Source organism: Macrosteles quadrilineatus, unplaced genomic scaffold (genome assembly GCF_028750875.1).
Source record: "Macrosteles quadrilineatus isolate MER2022 unplaced genomic scaffold, UCM_ALF_1.0 Scaffold_9__3_contigs__length_116548681, whole genome shotgun sequence".
NCBI lineage: Eukaryota > Metazoa > Arthropoda > Insecta > Hemiptera > Cicadellidae > Macrosteles > Macrosteles quadrilineatus.
The window spans coordinates 57,725,283-57,741,252 of record NW_026542602.1 but is presented as its reverse complement, the minus strand read 5'-3'; the positions used below and the strand labels follow the sequence as shown (position 1 = coordinate 57,741,252).

The following is a 15,970-nucleotide window of genomic DNA, read 5'->3' as shown; positions in this document are numbered from 1 at the left end:
GTGTTAATGCACAAGATTAACTTGAACTCCTTATTGCACAATTTGTTGTTAATAAAGCACTCTTAAATAAAAACTAAATTTCTGCCAAACAACACTTATTTATTTTATTTTTAAAAGCTATGTGTATTTAATAAAGAATAAAGTTTTGTTTTATAAAAAATAAGTGTTTTAGTATTATTTTTCTGCATACAAGCACAAGTAAAATCTTTAAGAAAGACTACACTCCTTCAAGCAAGATCTATAATCAGGTAATAAAGACTGTGCTAATAGTAGCAAAATATTTATTCATAGATACAAAAATATTCAAAACATTAGTAAAATATAGCTAAGTACAAAATGTGAGTATAAACTGGATTATACAAGAATACATGTATTTGTACTAAATCTTAAAACTAACATAAGTAAAGCTTCATAAGGCACTACAAACTTAGTGTTAACATCTATCGTCTTGACAGAGCACCAATGTTTCTGGAAAATCTACATTACAAAAAAATACTTACATTTTACAATGAACTTCACCAATGATAACATTTTTATAAATCAGTTCTAAGAGCAAGATCTTTTTTTGCTTTTACTCAATTTCTACAAACTATTTAGATTTTGTATTGACTTTAAACCATTTAGGATGCTTAAATACTATGTGATATATATTTGTTAAACTTAACATACAATTGAGTTATCAATTAATGAACACAGAGAAAACATTTAAAAAATATTGTAGAAAAGAGTACAGATCACCTTGTAAAATATGCATGTTTGTAAGAATCGTACAAACAAACCACATTCCAACTACTTGACTCGGCAATTCTCGGTAGCATACGAACTATAACCGCTTTCCTGAAACATTAGTCTTGCTTACCATTCTGTTTAGCTTGCACCCATCATAACAAATGAAACCCAAACAGTGTAATTTAAATTTTAATGGAGTAGTTTTTAAGTTTTTCACACTGATTAATAGCAAAACCACTACAGTAGATTCCTGATCATCTACGAATGGATAACCACGCTGCGGATTATCCGTGATCACAAAAAAATTAAATAAAAAATATAAACAAGTTAAATGTACTAAATACAGCGACGACCAAGACGCTTAGCTTGAGGAGGTCCATCATCTCGCAGGTAGACTATAGAGTGATTTTACCGATTACAACCACGAGTCACTAATTACATAACCAATGAGGATAAGTGTTTTTTTAAATATTTAAATCTCTTTTGTAAAGATAGGTTAATAAAACAAATTTAAAAGGCATCTAAACTGGATTTAAAACTTGTTAGTATTACAATTAAACCCTGTATTAAAGATAGACGATGCATTCAAAGTTGAGTTATTTCCCGGACATTTCTGGTTAGGTTTGCATCATCTACGATTTTGGTTATCCATGATCCCTCAGCTACTCATAATCATGGAATCGGGAGTCTACTGTACTAAATTTTCTTTCTACCAAGATGACCTAGGTTTCTCCTCCCCTAAAGTGTGGAATAGTTGTTTTCAACAAGACGATCTGTACCATATAAATTACTTAATAATATCAAACGGTACATTTCTAAAAAAGCGATCTATACAAAACAGTGTTTAAACTACTTAATAAATACTACAAAAATACTTTCTGATTTGATCTTAACATGATGAAATAAATGTAAATACATTGTGAATTGACTTCATGATAATTATGCATTTTGAGTGAAAAAAATTATATTTAGATAGTTAAATCTATAACTTTTTAGAATAAAACTAAGAATAAAAAATAACAATAAAACTGAACCATTATAACAAAAAAATATATCGAGCATATAAAATGCCCTGAATAGAAACACTAAACAGAATAGAACTTGACTAAAATAAATGCTTTGAAAATAAATTCTAGACACCGTAGGTATCACATTATCAGACTTATTCTTACGAATCAATAAAAATCTTAGAGGTTAATTTTTTGCATCTTCTATTAAATCTCAAACTAAATGAATATTCTACTGATAAAATAATACTAAGGAATTAAATTCAACAAGGACTTAGTATATGAGTATAAAACCTGTCAAGATAAAGGCCCAAGATCCTGTTCATTGCTCATTGTAATCTTCACCATTTGCTCTGAATATGAACCTGCAACACCGTTAACAATTAGTTGTTGACAATTTCACAGTTTTTGTTTTTTTTCTAGGAGGCCCACCTTACTTAAATACGAAGTACACTTAGGTTAACTCATTAGTTTGTCTACTGTATCTAAATATATAAAAGGCGAAGCCCTCACTGACTGACTCACTCACTCACTCATCACTAATTCTCCCACTTCCCATTCACCTAAGAGGCTGAAATTCGGTACACCGGTTCTTTGGGCATTAAATAGGAAAACTAAGTAGTTTTTATTCTGCTTGGGCTTTCGGGCTCCGCCCCAGTGGCTCTGGAGTTTCCCATGTTAACCTTGTGATATTTAATATTTAAAAGGAATTTCTTAACAGCTGTTTCAATTAAACATGTTGGTTCTGTGTATGATGTTCAATATCATTAAAGTTACAAGGATTACCAACAGGGTGCAGCTGCAGCAGCACTATTATTTTTTTCAAATTTATGACTACAGCCAATTTGCAATCAAAAGGTGAGTGAGCGTAGCGAACGAACTTCAACCTGGAAGCGACTTAGCGTAGCAAACGAGCTCCAACCTAAAGGTGAGTGAGCGTAGCGAACGAACTTCAACCAGGACGTGATTGAGCCATGCGAACGAGCTCAATTGTAAAGTTAAACGGGGCAAAGCCCGCGGGTAGAGCTAGTTTCTAATAAACATTCTAAGCCAGCATGAAATTCCTACAGAATTTGTTAATCCTACACAACTGCTATTGACATGATGTTTCTTTTGAAACCCCGTTTGATTAAGCAGGTAGTAAACAGCTGTTTTCCAGACTGATTTCATGCCTGAAAAGTCTTGTCAAAACAGTCTAGTGTGACAAAAATGTTGTTATGTTGGTAATGATTTATGTTTAAAGAAATTCCAAGGCATTGGTAACTAAAATTAGGGTAATTATAATCAGCCTATGCCTGGAAAAATTCATTACAGTACAGTAGTATATAATGGAACCCCATTTGATTAAGGAGGCAGCAAACGGTTGTTTTCCAGAATAAATCCATGTGTTTAAAGTTGTTGAAGTCGTAAAACAGTGTAGTGTGAAACAAATACTTGTTAAGTCTAAAGCCAAAAATGTGTTGAATATTTCATCCTAATTGGTTTGGTCTGCTATCATACTGAGATTGTTAATTTTAGAAAGAAAGCAAACTTGCCACCATTGCGGGAGACGATTACCGGAGTTGCGGAGACTGCAAGTAACGCTAATGGGTGTTGTCGCCATCGCGGGAGGTGATTACCGATGTCACAGAGATTGACAGTTACGCTCAAGCGTGTTGTCGCCGTTGCGGGATATTATTACCGAGGTCGCAGACTGCAGGTTATGCTCCTCCCGATAATGTATCCGACCTTTAGGCCGTTCTGACCATGGCCTGGGCCCGTCATGGTCGGATATGAGAGTTCTACTGTAGTGTTGGAATTGATACAAAATGGTAATGTGTAATAATAATAAAGAAATACACTATTAACTTAATGCAATTTGTGTTCAAACCCACAGTTATAAATTGTACTATCTATAGCAGAAATAAGATTGCTTAACTATTATCCCTGGTTTCAGCATTTATGCTGGATTTAATCTTAAACCAGCTTCAACTCTACAAAAACGTCTTTTGTTAAACATAAAATGTAAGATTTTATACCTACACTAGCTGCTATATTATGGACCAGAAGAACACCAGAATAGTTTAGGCCTACAATCCAAACTATTTACCCTCACAAATTTTTAAAACAAAAATAAGAGTTTTCAACAAATATTTTAATATCTTCAGGTAAATTTAAAAAAAGGTTAATTCCTCTATGAATACCTAAAGTGATTGTTTTTCTCACCGATTAGATGGAGTCGTAGGATCGCCGGTTGACCATGTTGTCTGAGCACTTGAACGGAAACATGACGCCAGCCAATAGGAGGTCGGAGACACTCTTGAGCCCAGGAATACATGGGACGAGGACACTGACGATGACGTAGAATGGGAAACAGATACTTGCTACCCAGAAAGAGAGGAAGATGAGGACGAGAAGCCAAAACAGACCGTTGAACAAATCACTTGCCATTTTGTAACTGAAACAAAAAAATACTATGACTTAGGCTACTAACTTACTCTTGAGTTCTTTGCCACGATCGTTCAATTGGGGAGTCGTCAGTTCAACGGAAATCTCACTGTAACGTACCCAAACCATTGAGAATATCCTTTGGCTCGTTGTAGGTTATCCAAAACATAGGTGGTTAGCTAGCCTCTTTAGGTTATAGTAGGCCTAAATAGCTTATCGGCAATGAATAAAAGAAACAGGGGTATCAGGTTATGAGCTAGTTTTGATCTCAAACAATTTCTTTCAGTGCACTTATAATTTGGGCTATGTTAAAAAAATAAATACAGTCAGCTAAGTTATCTTGGTGATCAGATACAGAAATCAAAGTAGTAAGTTAAGTTAAAGCACAATAGTATTAACTTAACTGAAACCAATAAATTGTAATCTTTATAAATTCTTTACATAACTCAGTTAGTTCATCTAATGGAACTTTCTAAGGGTGTGGTTGAATTAATTCAAGAAATAACTTAGGCCGAACGTGGATTATGTAATCATAAGATTCCACTTTAGGAGGGAGGCGCCACACACATTAATATTCAGTATAATTGTTTTACAGAAGTTGCGGTATCAAAAGTGATAATTTTAAATAATGTTAGGGCCTATTCAATCGTAAAATTAACTTAAACCAACGTCAAAAAATTAGGATTAGGGCTTTTTGGTAACTTTAAATTTAGCACATTCCTATACATTGCTCTCAACGTTAGGGTTAACACAACAAAAAATTAATGTCCAGACATAAACTATTGCTAATTTAACTTTCCTACCTGATGAGTTCAGCTTGAGCTAAGAATCGAGAACGCCTACTTTTGAACACGAGAACTTTCTGTAAGCACAAATCAACAAGGTTCAGGTTGCTTTGCGGCTTCGGCTTGGCTTGGCTGAGTTGCTCTTGAATTTTAATTTAAACTTGACAATCAGCTGGTTATATAACATACAAAATGACGCTACACAGCGGTCGACACTAGCGCCGGGTTTGGATTGAACTCTAATAACCTCTTCACAGCCTTTACAATCACACTTTTGAATTACGTACTATATGAAATAGTAGTGTTATTTACTATTATATATTAGTAAACATTTAAATGGAAAATGTTTGCACAGAATGTGTTTGTATTGGTATTTTTAATTACGTATATCCCTGATAAATAGATTTAATAGAATAAACTACAATTATTATGGATTCTTTAATATTTTACCGTAACATACTGATAAATCGTTCTATATTCCGATGTCCCAACATTTTTATCATATTTTCTTTTGGGATTGAGGTGTGGACCATATCAATAAAAAAATAAACAGTGAAAAGATACTTCTTTGAACTTCTTTATTTGTTACATAGGCAATTAATAGGCCCAAGGAAACTTAACACAAATGTCATCCGACACCCTAATGCGTGCTGTGGTTTTACACTTTTATTTGACTATTTGAGAATAATTGGGAATGAAATAAGATATTTCAAAGTTTCTTTTATCGGTAACGTAGAGAAATTAGCATGGTTTTTAAGTTATAATAATTCAAATTAGCAGACCCTACATTGATTTCTTACATTTTTTAGCTTATAAATTACTTAGCTAGCTAATATTGTGCATAGTTTATAAATAAAATCTAGATAATCGTTTTTATTGAAACTATTTTTGCCAATAACAAAATACAGTATACATCTTTAATTCAATAAAGCTAATATAATAAGAGTTATTCCATTTTCATTTATCATGTTTAGGGATGGGCATGTCTAACAACAATGCTGCCAACAATATTGGAAAATGTCCCCTAAATGGGGAATTCTAGTGTGTTGATTTGATTAATCATCCTTGTTTTAGATATTCTTGTTTTATAATATTTATATTAAAATATTTATTTAAAGGAGTGTTTATACAAATTATGTAACTCTACATAAATAAACATACAATTAACATTAGTTAAAATTTAGTCCTAAGCACAGAAAACATAGGTACTACTATAACTATGGTTATGTTAGTATGTTTTCTGTTTCCTAAGTTAAATTACTCCAAAAAGCAACGTGTATCATAAAAACAAGCACAAGCATCAGCAATATTATGTAAATTGAATCTTAAATATATCATTTTGGCGTTATAATGGTAGAATATATAATTTTATAAAAATCCAGTTTATTTTATTTATTTTCAACTAATCAACCATGTACCTTGATATCGGGTAAACTAATTAACTTTACCAGACTATTCTAAATATTAGACTAGCTAAATACAGTCTAATATTTATGTAGGAGATATGATGTAAATTAAATATTTTATTTTATTTTAACTGAACATTTAGGGCGATTTAAATCCCAGTCCATGAACTTCCGTGCTAAATTGTTTTATTTTAATAGTAACTTAAGTTAATGTTTATTTATATCAATTTTTTCCCTTGCTAACCTTTGAAAGTTAATAATTTTTTAGCTGAATTTGTTGATTTTGATTAACTATTTGGCATTACTTTTGGATTAAATAAAATAACAGTAACCAAAAACAAGCATTCGCGAGAACTTTTAAGGCGATGTGGGAAATTTTATTCATGACCATAGGGAAATTTAAGAGACCTTGGGAATTTTGAAAAACGAATTGGCAGCCATGCAGACGGGGTGGTCAAGTGTCAAGTTGTCGTGTAAGGGGTGTGACCGTAGTAATTTTTAATTAGTTTACACATTAATTATGAAGTGACTGACACTAGTGCCTTTGGATTATTTCAGTAATATTTGTCATTCAATTATTAGATCCGGTATAGTTCGCGAAATCGTTTTTCGCGTATGAGTCATTAAAATTATTCTCGGTAAGTTGTCTGCTTTCTGCTATCTAAAGGGGAGTCGGCTTGCAAAATGGTTGTTTATTCTAAAATGTATTTACTTATTCAATACAGAGGACATGCTATGAAATAGTTTATAAGGTGTATTTACTAAGTTTTAGTGTAAGTAGAAACGTCAATTAGGTTGTTATTCTATGCTTCTGTGGTTTGTAATGTTTTGGCAGTGAACTTGACACGATGACAGAGTATTTTGATATGGAGGTGTCATCCAACTTGGTTTTCAAAGTGAACCCGATATTGACTAGATAAATTAGAAAAATTTTAGTTTTAAGTTTATCGCCGACAAATGTGGATTGTTTTCATTCGATGTGAGTAAAAGTTACCCTTGGATTAGTGTTTAGTTAAATTTCCCCAAGAATAAGTTATGGTCTAATTGTTATTTGAGCAATAAGTTCTTGTGACATTAAATTTGACTAGGTATCAAAGGGCTAATAATGGCACTCCAAGGTTTGAATGGTAGGCCTAACTTACTGAACATAGTAAACCAAATTGGTTTGTTTGTTTTTTTCATTTGTTATCGTTTGGCCGTAGTGATTTCTGCCAAACATGGCACTTTCAAATCAAATTAGATAAGAATAAGAATATCTTTAACTTGTCACTAAATACAATGGATACAATAAGTTAGACAACGTCAGAACAAGTACTACGTTCATGGGCCCAGCTATAGCCTAATGTTTTACCACGTAAAATAGGCTAGGTTTTTTTTTAAATTTTTCAGCCTTAAATCACATTTGTAGGATTTTATAAGTAACTGACACAAACAGTAGTTTTGAAATTCCTAAACTAATAAAAATGTCTTAAGGCCATAAGCTTATTGAATTTCTAAGCTACATTCGAACTAATTTAGGCTTTGCCTTTGTTTATAAAACTCATTGTGATCCTAGGCATTCAAGTTAACTAATCGATTAAGTTTTTGTTATGTAAGTTACTAAGTTAACCCTAATAGGCCAATTGTTTGTAGGCCTATTTAATGTGTTACTTTTTCACGTTAATTTAACTCTAAAGCTATATAAAGTCACATTGACACGAAGCCAATCTGCAGGCAGGGGGCAGGTTAGCTGCCTAAGGTACCTAAGGTATACACTAGAGCACACAAAAACATACTACTAACCCAGAATGCCAACCGCATGGTAAAAAGCGTTAAGTACCTTGAGAGAGCTTTGCCTGTCAGTTCGTAGGCAGCGCCACCAGCGTTGCAATGCACTCAGCATAGCGCCACCAGCGTTGCAATGCACTCAGCATAGCAACGCTTTCTGGGTTATAGTAGTATGTTTTCTGTGACTATAGGCAAGTAACCTGCCTGCCTGCAGGCCTCGTGTAAATGTGGTTAGCCTAAGAAAGTGTGTTTTGACTTCATTTTCGATGTTTGTTCTTAACCTAACTTGGTATACAAAAATAATGTACGCCTAACTCGTTTTTTGTTTCTAAGTTTAATGTTCATTTAACATTGATTTATTAACTAGTCCTAATGTACTAAATAGAACATTTAGTTTAGGCCTACAGACAATTTTAAGGTAGTTTGTAGCCATTTTGAACAGTAACTGAGTGATCTGAGGAGTCACCTCTTCAGCCAGGATACAGCACCATGATAGTTTGAATCATAACTAAGTTAGGTTCAATATACCGGTACTGGATAATAGGAACCAGCTATTGCAATGCCTAATGCGCCTGCATTACTAGGTGTTTCAGAGATGATATCAAAAATATGTATTTTCTATCTAGGTTTTCAGTTTGTGTCTGAAACTCATTGAGTACCGTTATGCCTACTACATGTATCCGTGGCAGAGTCGTTCGAAGAGTTTCACCGAATAGTGACAGTGGACTGTTTTGTGGAAGTTGTATCAACGTGTATGCTAGATTATCTCGTTTGAATTTATTTCTGTTTATCCTTTCCTAGAAAAAATAGATTTATCGTTGAACTGTATTAAAACAACTTACGTCGGTACTTTAAGTTGAACATCAAGACAGGTTTAGTGTAGAATTGAGTGAGATGCAATGTGTACCTTTGTTACTTACCAGCTGTTTTAGTCAGGACACAGAGAAAGTAAGAAACGGAGGATACATTCAATGGTCTTAAGTGATGTCTAGCAGTAGTCGCTGGTGTCTAGAGCAAATTCTATTCGTCATCCCCTTCCTCCTCTGTATCTTACTTCTCTGTGGTCTGGACCAATTATAAAACGCCCAAGAACAAAAAAATGGCTTCAATTTGAATAAAAAAACACTGACTTCTGAAGATTGATCTAGCATCCTTGAAAATTGTATTTTGGTGCAGATAGTTTTAAAAATCAATCAAATCATGAGAAAAGAGATTTGATTTTCAAAGGAATATAAATAGAAAGTTGTGGCTAAGGTAGGCCAAGCTTGAACAACAATCGTAGGCTATGTTTATACAATCTGTGACTGCTTAACATACAATCAATTGCTTGACCTCAGCCAATCTTAAACATCAATCATTTTATAATCGGCTGTAAAATAGCATTAGTTAGGCCAACTTGTATATTAATGGAGAAACATTTGTAAACAATTATACAGTCGGGCCTAAGTTAGGTAAACTATGTCTTTTTAGTTTGAACTAGAGCATAATAAACAGTTTTGCTTAGTGTGTATTTAACATTGTCTACATGATTATAGGAACCACATTGCAAAAATGCCCTGTCCCCAGCTAACCTGCAGACTAAGCGAATTAAAAATTGTCTGGTTGGATATTTACTCGGAACATATTTCCGTAAACATGTTAGATGTATTCCTTATTTAATGGTCAAAGAGTACCGGTACTTAAAATTGAAACAAATGAATTTTCCAGATTTGATCAAACTATATCTATAAACAAGCAAAATAATAACAGGAAGAATAACATGAGAATTTTAAATATAGTAGTTTTATTGGAATTTTCTGTGTAGCCTAACCTTTAATTGTATAGTGCTTCAGTATACAAAAAGTTTTTTTTTTTTTTAGCTCTACACAGATTGCTGTATAGCCTACGGCATTTCTTTATTTTATGAGTAATATTTTGATATTCACAAATTTTGTTATACATCAAAATCCCATAACACTCCGTTCCCATCACCTGACCTTGCGATTTATGAACTCAAGTAAGTATATTTTTTTAGAAAGTACAGGGAGTGGCAACATTATCTGACGGTATTCTTTGCCGCCCTGTCAAGCGAGTGAGTGGTGGAGGGTGGTGGGAATAGAGGTGTTACAAAGCCAACGTTCGGACATTTTTAGTAGCCATGGAGCTGTGGACAGCTGAGCACCATGAATTTGTAGTGCATTTTAAGTGTTTTTTTTTTAAGTGGCAATTCCTGTGTAGCTGTTCAGCGGCAGTTCCATAGACGTTTCAATGTAGGTTCAAGGGGAAAAGTCCCAACTCAAAAAACTATTTTGCTGTGGGTGGGTAACTTCAGAGCTACTTATCATTGAAAAAAAGTCAACAGGCCGTCCAAGGTCAGCCAGGACGCCAGAGAACGTCTAGAGAGTGAGGGAAGCTGTGGAAGCTAGTCCTCAGCGGCCTGCATGTAAATAAGCTGCAGCTCTACACATGTCTGGAAGCTCATTAGAAGAGTCACTATACAAACTGCACTTTCATTCATACAAAATGGCAATCGTGCAACAGTTGAAGCCCAGTGGTTAAATGCAAAGCGCATCTCATTTTTAGAACAAGTGATTGATTTGCTTACACATGGCAAAATTGTCATTATGAGCTACGAATCGCAATTCCTCACTCTCTTGACGTTCTCTTGCGTCCGGGCTGACCTTGGATGGCCTGTTGATTTTAGTTTCAATGCAGAACTAGTAGCTTTAAAGTAACCCACCCATAGCAAAATGGTGTTTTGAGTTGGGACTTTTCTTCTTTGACTCACATTGAGACATCTACTGAACAGCTACACAGGAATTGCCACTTTTAAAAACACTTCAACTATAAATACATGGAGCTCAGCCATCCACAGCTCCATGGATACTAAAAATGTCCGCACGTTGGCTTTGTAACGCCCCTATTCTCACCACCCACCGCCACTCACTCGATTGACAGGGCGGCAAAGAATACCGTCAGATCATTTGCCGCTCCCTGTAAATAGGGAATAAGTTAGATAAGGTTTGTTTATGGAGATATTTTAGTAAAATCCAATGAAACAAATTATAATTCACTTAGTCTGTAGGTTTGCAGCTACAGCGGTATTCCATTCAGCTGTTTCTTAGCAATCTCATCATAAGGCCAAAGTTTCAAAGGGATGCACTATAAAAGTGATCAAAACTAGACTTTAGTCATTAACAAAACTGCACAAGGCATCTCACTCCATCCTGCACTCTTATTTGGGTTAAATCCACCCAGTTGCCACCTCATCTTACTGGTAATTTTAACAAAGCACATAAGTGTAAGGCATTTTAAAATATTCTGTTTTTGTTTTAAAATATATTTTTATAACAGTTTCCTTTAGAGTTTGTACCAGTTAACACACATTTAACTTATACATGTATTGTGTAATTGGTAAGTGTTGTATACAAAACGAGTTTAATACATTAACTAAACAGTAATCCAGTATTCCGTTCCTAAGAGGTAGTAAATATTTATAGGTAGGGTTTAGAAAGCTTTTACTCCGAGTGTAACGACGGGACATCCCAGACTTATGTGGGAGTTGAGTGAGGCATTAAACTAACTCGGAGATCTAAACCTTGCATTTGTAAAACATGCATATCTATCCTTCCTGGACATTCCTTCTTCTTTACTAGAATATTGTTATCTCTAACAAAATAATTGCTTAGTGGGTTTCTAGATTTTATCAGTTCATTGTTCATTATCATCTTTTAGAAATTCCTCTGTTATCTCCTACCTTATTCATGTTCCATTTTGCTTTCAATTTATTTAGTCATTCCATTAAGAAACTGAGGCGTTGCACATTTCTGTGTTTCAGTAAGTGGTAGATGAAGTAAGTTGTGTTTTTGTTGCTCTGTTATTGACTACTAAGCTTGGATTGTTTTCTTTAACTTTTATGAATGTTTATGTATAACCAAATGTATTAGACATTTCCTTGACCAAGCAGACATATATTTGGCTGCAATTATTTGCTAAGAATCAATTTAGCAAAATTCTATTTGGACTCATAATTTAAAAATATGCATTTTAAAACCTATTGAAATAGATCTTTTAGATTACAGCTAGGCCTAATAGGGATAAAAATTATATTCTTATTTTTTGCCATTATAGAGGGGGAATTTGTTATAAAAAGTAACTATTTTAATCATCTGGGTGTATCAATAAAAGCTTGAATATAGAACTTCACTTAAGCTGACTTTTCTCAGATTCAAGTTTTCCAAAAGTGTTTACCAGAAAGAGGTAAACCTAAGAAGACTCAGAGTATGTTTTGGGTGTCTTACACATTTTTAGACCCTACAAATTTTAAAACATGGTTTACCATTCAAGAGTCGACGGATGTTGATGTTTCCGGCATCATCCCATTCATAAAAGAAGTTCTCAATGAACATGAGATGGGCGGGGGGGGGGGGGGGGGCTTTATATGTGAGAACTGTGTTAATTATCACATCATCTATGCAGATGATAAAGCTAGGGGGGCTACTACGGTACATGGCTAATGCTGGTAACTACTTCCTACTTCCTTCTGCAACCACTTGAATGGTTGCTTAACTACAACGGGGATAAAAAAACCCTGTTGCAGCAACCCTGCAGAAGGTAGCTGAATGCTTGTCTATAACAATTAGGTCATTGGTTTGGTACAATCTTGAAAAAAGTAGCTTTTTGATGGTTCGAAACATGATTTCAATTTTCTGGTAATGTTAACAGCATTACTATCTGCAAAAAGACATGAGTTTAGGAGCGTTACTTTTTAAGTACAGAGTCCTGCAAACTCGGCCTAATATGGACTGGATGGGTGCCGAGTTTGTGAAATGCCAGGTTATCGGGAACTAGGGTTGAAAATAAGAACAATACAACTTTTAAGCTTTTTAACCGTTTTTTTTATTTATATTACAAGACAGTATAAAGTCATCAGATATAGTACAACCAAACCTTAGTACGAGTTGTGAAAGATTTCACTTGAGCTGGCTTAAGTCCATGTTTAACTTGGACTCAAAAAATCACTACTTTTCTGAGCCAGGTGATGGCCGAGTTATCCAGACTGCTGGGTTTGCAAAACTCTACTGTAATTGCAATTATAATTTAGACGTTTGTGACGTATACAGAAGCTGTTGTTGTAACTATGTGGCGTTGACGGAAGCTGTTGTTGCAGGTTTGTGATGCAACAGTACCAACAACCCGTACAACACCCGGGGCCCCTGTACACAGGCAGTCCGGCCTATTACAGGCCTCCGCAGGCTCCCCGGGCCACCACACCTCGGCCTCCAGCCTACACCAATGTGAGTACAGAATGTGAATTCTCGGAGGATTTTACCTTGAATAGTCGTAGCAAAGCTTGTTTTGAACCCTGAAGAACGTACAGTAAACCCTAGTTAGTATAAAAGTGACGGATCAAGTGTTTAGTGAACTAAGTTCTTTATTAATTAAAATTTGGCGACAGCTGGTCTATATAGATGGGATATTTCTGAGGTAGACACTCAGTATCCAAAAGTCAATGATTCAGCGCTGTTGACTAGTAGTGGCAAATTCGAGAAACATCCAGACTTGAATCGTTAATATTAAAATTGCTTGAATATTAAAAAACCCCACTGGCGAAGACTGCAGTGCAAAAAGTCACACAATGACAAATTCTGAACGTCGGCAAATCCGAAACGTCTTGGAGTTACGGTTGTGTTTTTGGTTGGTTGGTGTGTGATAAAACTGTATCGGCTTGGTAGAGTTTATGCGCTAACCACGCCATTCAGCCAAGCTGTCCTAATGAGTAGCTCCTTCATTCTTTAAGCTACTTTTTGCTTGTTCCTACATTAAAATAGAATAAAGCTACACTAGTATATCTCATATATTTCAAGACTGGTAAAAGATAGGTGGTTGACTGATAATTGGGGTGAGAGAGAAGAGGAGATTAAGATAAAGAAAGTAGACAACAGAACAATAAACTTATATTCCCAAATTTTCTGTTTTTAGATGTTTTGTCTGGTTTTGTTTTTATTCATACTTAAGTAACTCTTAAACCTTATCTGTTACTATACAGTTTCGTCACACAGTGTAGGCCTATTGTAGGTTTATAGATTGAATACTGTACCAAAGATTAACAAGAGATTTTAAGGTATTTCTGTTTACTGTATCGTGCAATTTGATGGGTTTTTTTTATTTATTATCTCACTAACTTTAAAACAAATAAAACAATCTAATTAGAAACTATAGCTTTTCTTCTGATATTATAATCAAATAGTCATACTTACGATAAAAATCTCCTTAGTTCACCCAATTTAAAGAACTCGTTTTAAACAACTACTTACATATTCATGTTGTTTCAAGGTTAGGAGAAAATGTTAAACGAGTTTAAATAATCCTTTTGGGCCATAATCTACAATCATTCACCTAAAAGTTCAAAAACAATTCCATAGTTATAACTGAACAATGTTGTTGATTTTTTGAAATTATTTCACCCTAGAGATAATTTAAACGCTTACACCTCCACCCAGACATCATCTTCGACGAAGGTATTGTTGGAGCGAACCTTTGGATGGCCAACAATGCCAAGTTTTACACTCAATTAATCTACTTTGACAAAGTCTCGGCACTGTTGTTGTGACGCCTTTGTTCTCAGTTGAGATGAAACCCTTTCTGGCGAAATTTTAGTATGATTTCCTGTCCTTTTCCTAGTGTAAAAAGTCTTCTTACGGTTTTTTTTCAAATTAGGCTACCGTAAACCATACCATGCATACCATACATTATGTTACATAATCATCAAGGTGTAGTTGATGGAAAACTGAGTAGGCCCTATTTACAGATGTGCACTATGTAAACAGCACGTTCAACTTTGTTCTGTTTGAATGAAGAATTTGTTTAAGCTGGCTCATGAAGGTCTAGAATTTCCCATATTTAAAGGAATAAGCTATTAGCGTGGGTCTTGTTACATGACCTATTCCTTTCAACAAAAAACAACTTTGTTTTTGTTTTGATGTCCTCAGAGGCCAAATGCACCATCTGTTCTAATTCACTAGCACAATAACTCAAATAAAATATATTTGATTTTGATTAAATTCAGTGCAATTGTGTAAACCTACGTTTATTTAAAAGAGTTTGCAAACCAGCATTATCGGACTATGGAGCTGGATTTATGGGGTGATAAGTAGTTTTTCCTATTTTTAACCCTCAAAACGTAAAATGTTGCTATTTCTTTCTGGAAAATTTTGTAGATTAAATCTAATGGTTACAGAGAAAAATCTAAAACAATTTTGTTTGTTTAAAACACCTGTTTTTTATGGTGCATAGGTAAACTCTTGTAAATTCCTTGTGTATTTTGATCAAATTTATTTATTTTATTCTAAACTATTGACATTTCATTAACAACACACACTATTACATTTCTTTTAGCAGCAAACCTAAGACCCCATTTAACCCAACACTATTTAAATAGGGAGTTAATCTATCTTGTTAAAGAAAACACAGTGAAAACCCAATCAAGAAAGTGAAAATTCTCAGTCTGCAGGTTTGCTGAAACAGGTGTTGACCCTAGTACCTGTCTAAATGTCAGTGCTTATACCACTCAAAATAAATAGACTTTGAGTTTCTTAAGATAATTTTAACCCTAGAATGTTCAAACTGTTTTCTAAGTCTTTATTTTTCAATTGGTTACATAAACTATTTAAGCCTACCTTGTATGCCTACATTCTATTTCTCAGACTAGTCCAATCAGTTTGCAAGTCCCTTGAAATAACACTTTTCCTATGACAACTTCAGCTATTCACAAGGACTGGCAAAGAACCAAGACCTTCAAGGTTCATTCCATAAGTTGGCTAATTATTAAATCAGTCTTGTGTTGCTTAGACTTGCGTTATGCAGCAGG

General features: G+C 34.4%; 2 protein-coding genes across 7 annotated transcripts in view; one reads left to right on the top strand and one right to left on the bottom strand.

Annotated features, from left to right (window-relative positions):
* Positions 1-267: 267 nt before the first annotated feature.
* Positions 268-5,100, bottom strand: LOC129003001 (uncharacterized). The gene is made up of 3 exons (XM_054431179.1): positions 4,967-5,100; positions 3,942-4,173; positions 268-2,101 (listed from the first exon to the last, which is right to left on the bottom strand). The coding sequence occupies exon 2, from the start codon at positions 4,164-4,166 to the stop codon at positions 3,945-3,947; it is 222 nt and encodes a 73-aa protein (XP_054287154.1). The 5' UTR covers positions 4,167-4,173; positions 4,967-5,100; the 3' UTR covers positions 268-2,101; positions 3,942-3,944.
* A 1,707-nt stretch (positions 5,101-6,807) lies between these two features.
* LOC129002990 (protein alan shepard) overlaps positions 6,808-15,970 on the top strand; it is a 73,613-nt gene continuing 64,450 nt past the window's right edge. For 2 of the 6 annotated variants that reach the window (XM_054431163.1, XM_054431162.1), the window contains exons 1-2: positions 7,218-7,333; positions 13,271-13,397. In XM_054431163.1, coding sequence (XP_054287138.1) covers positions 7,332-7,333; positions 13,271-13,397 — 129 coding nt within the window. In that variant the 5' untranslated portion in view covers positions 7,218-7,331. Of the gene's footprint in view, positions 6,993-7,216; positions 7,334-13,270; positions 13,398-15,970 lie in introns of those variants that run through there. The other 4 variants (XM_054431161.1, XM_054431164.1, XM_054431160.1 and 1 more) reach the window with 4 other exon arrangements.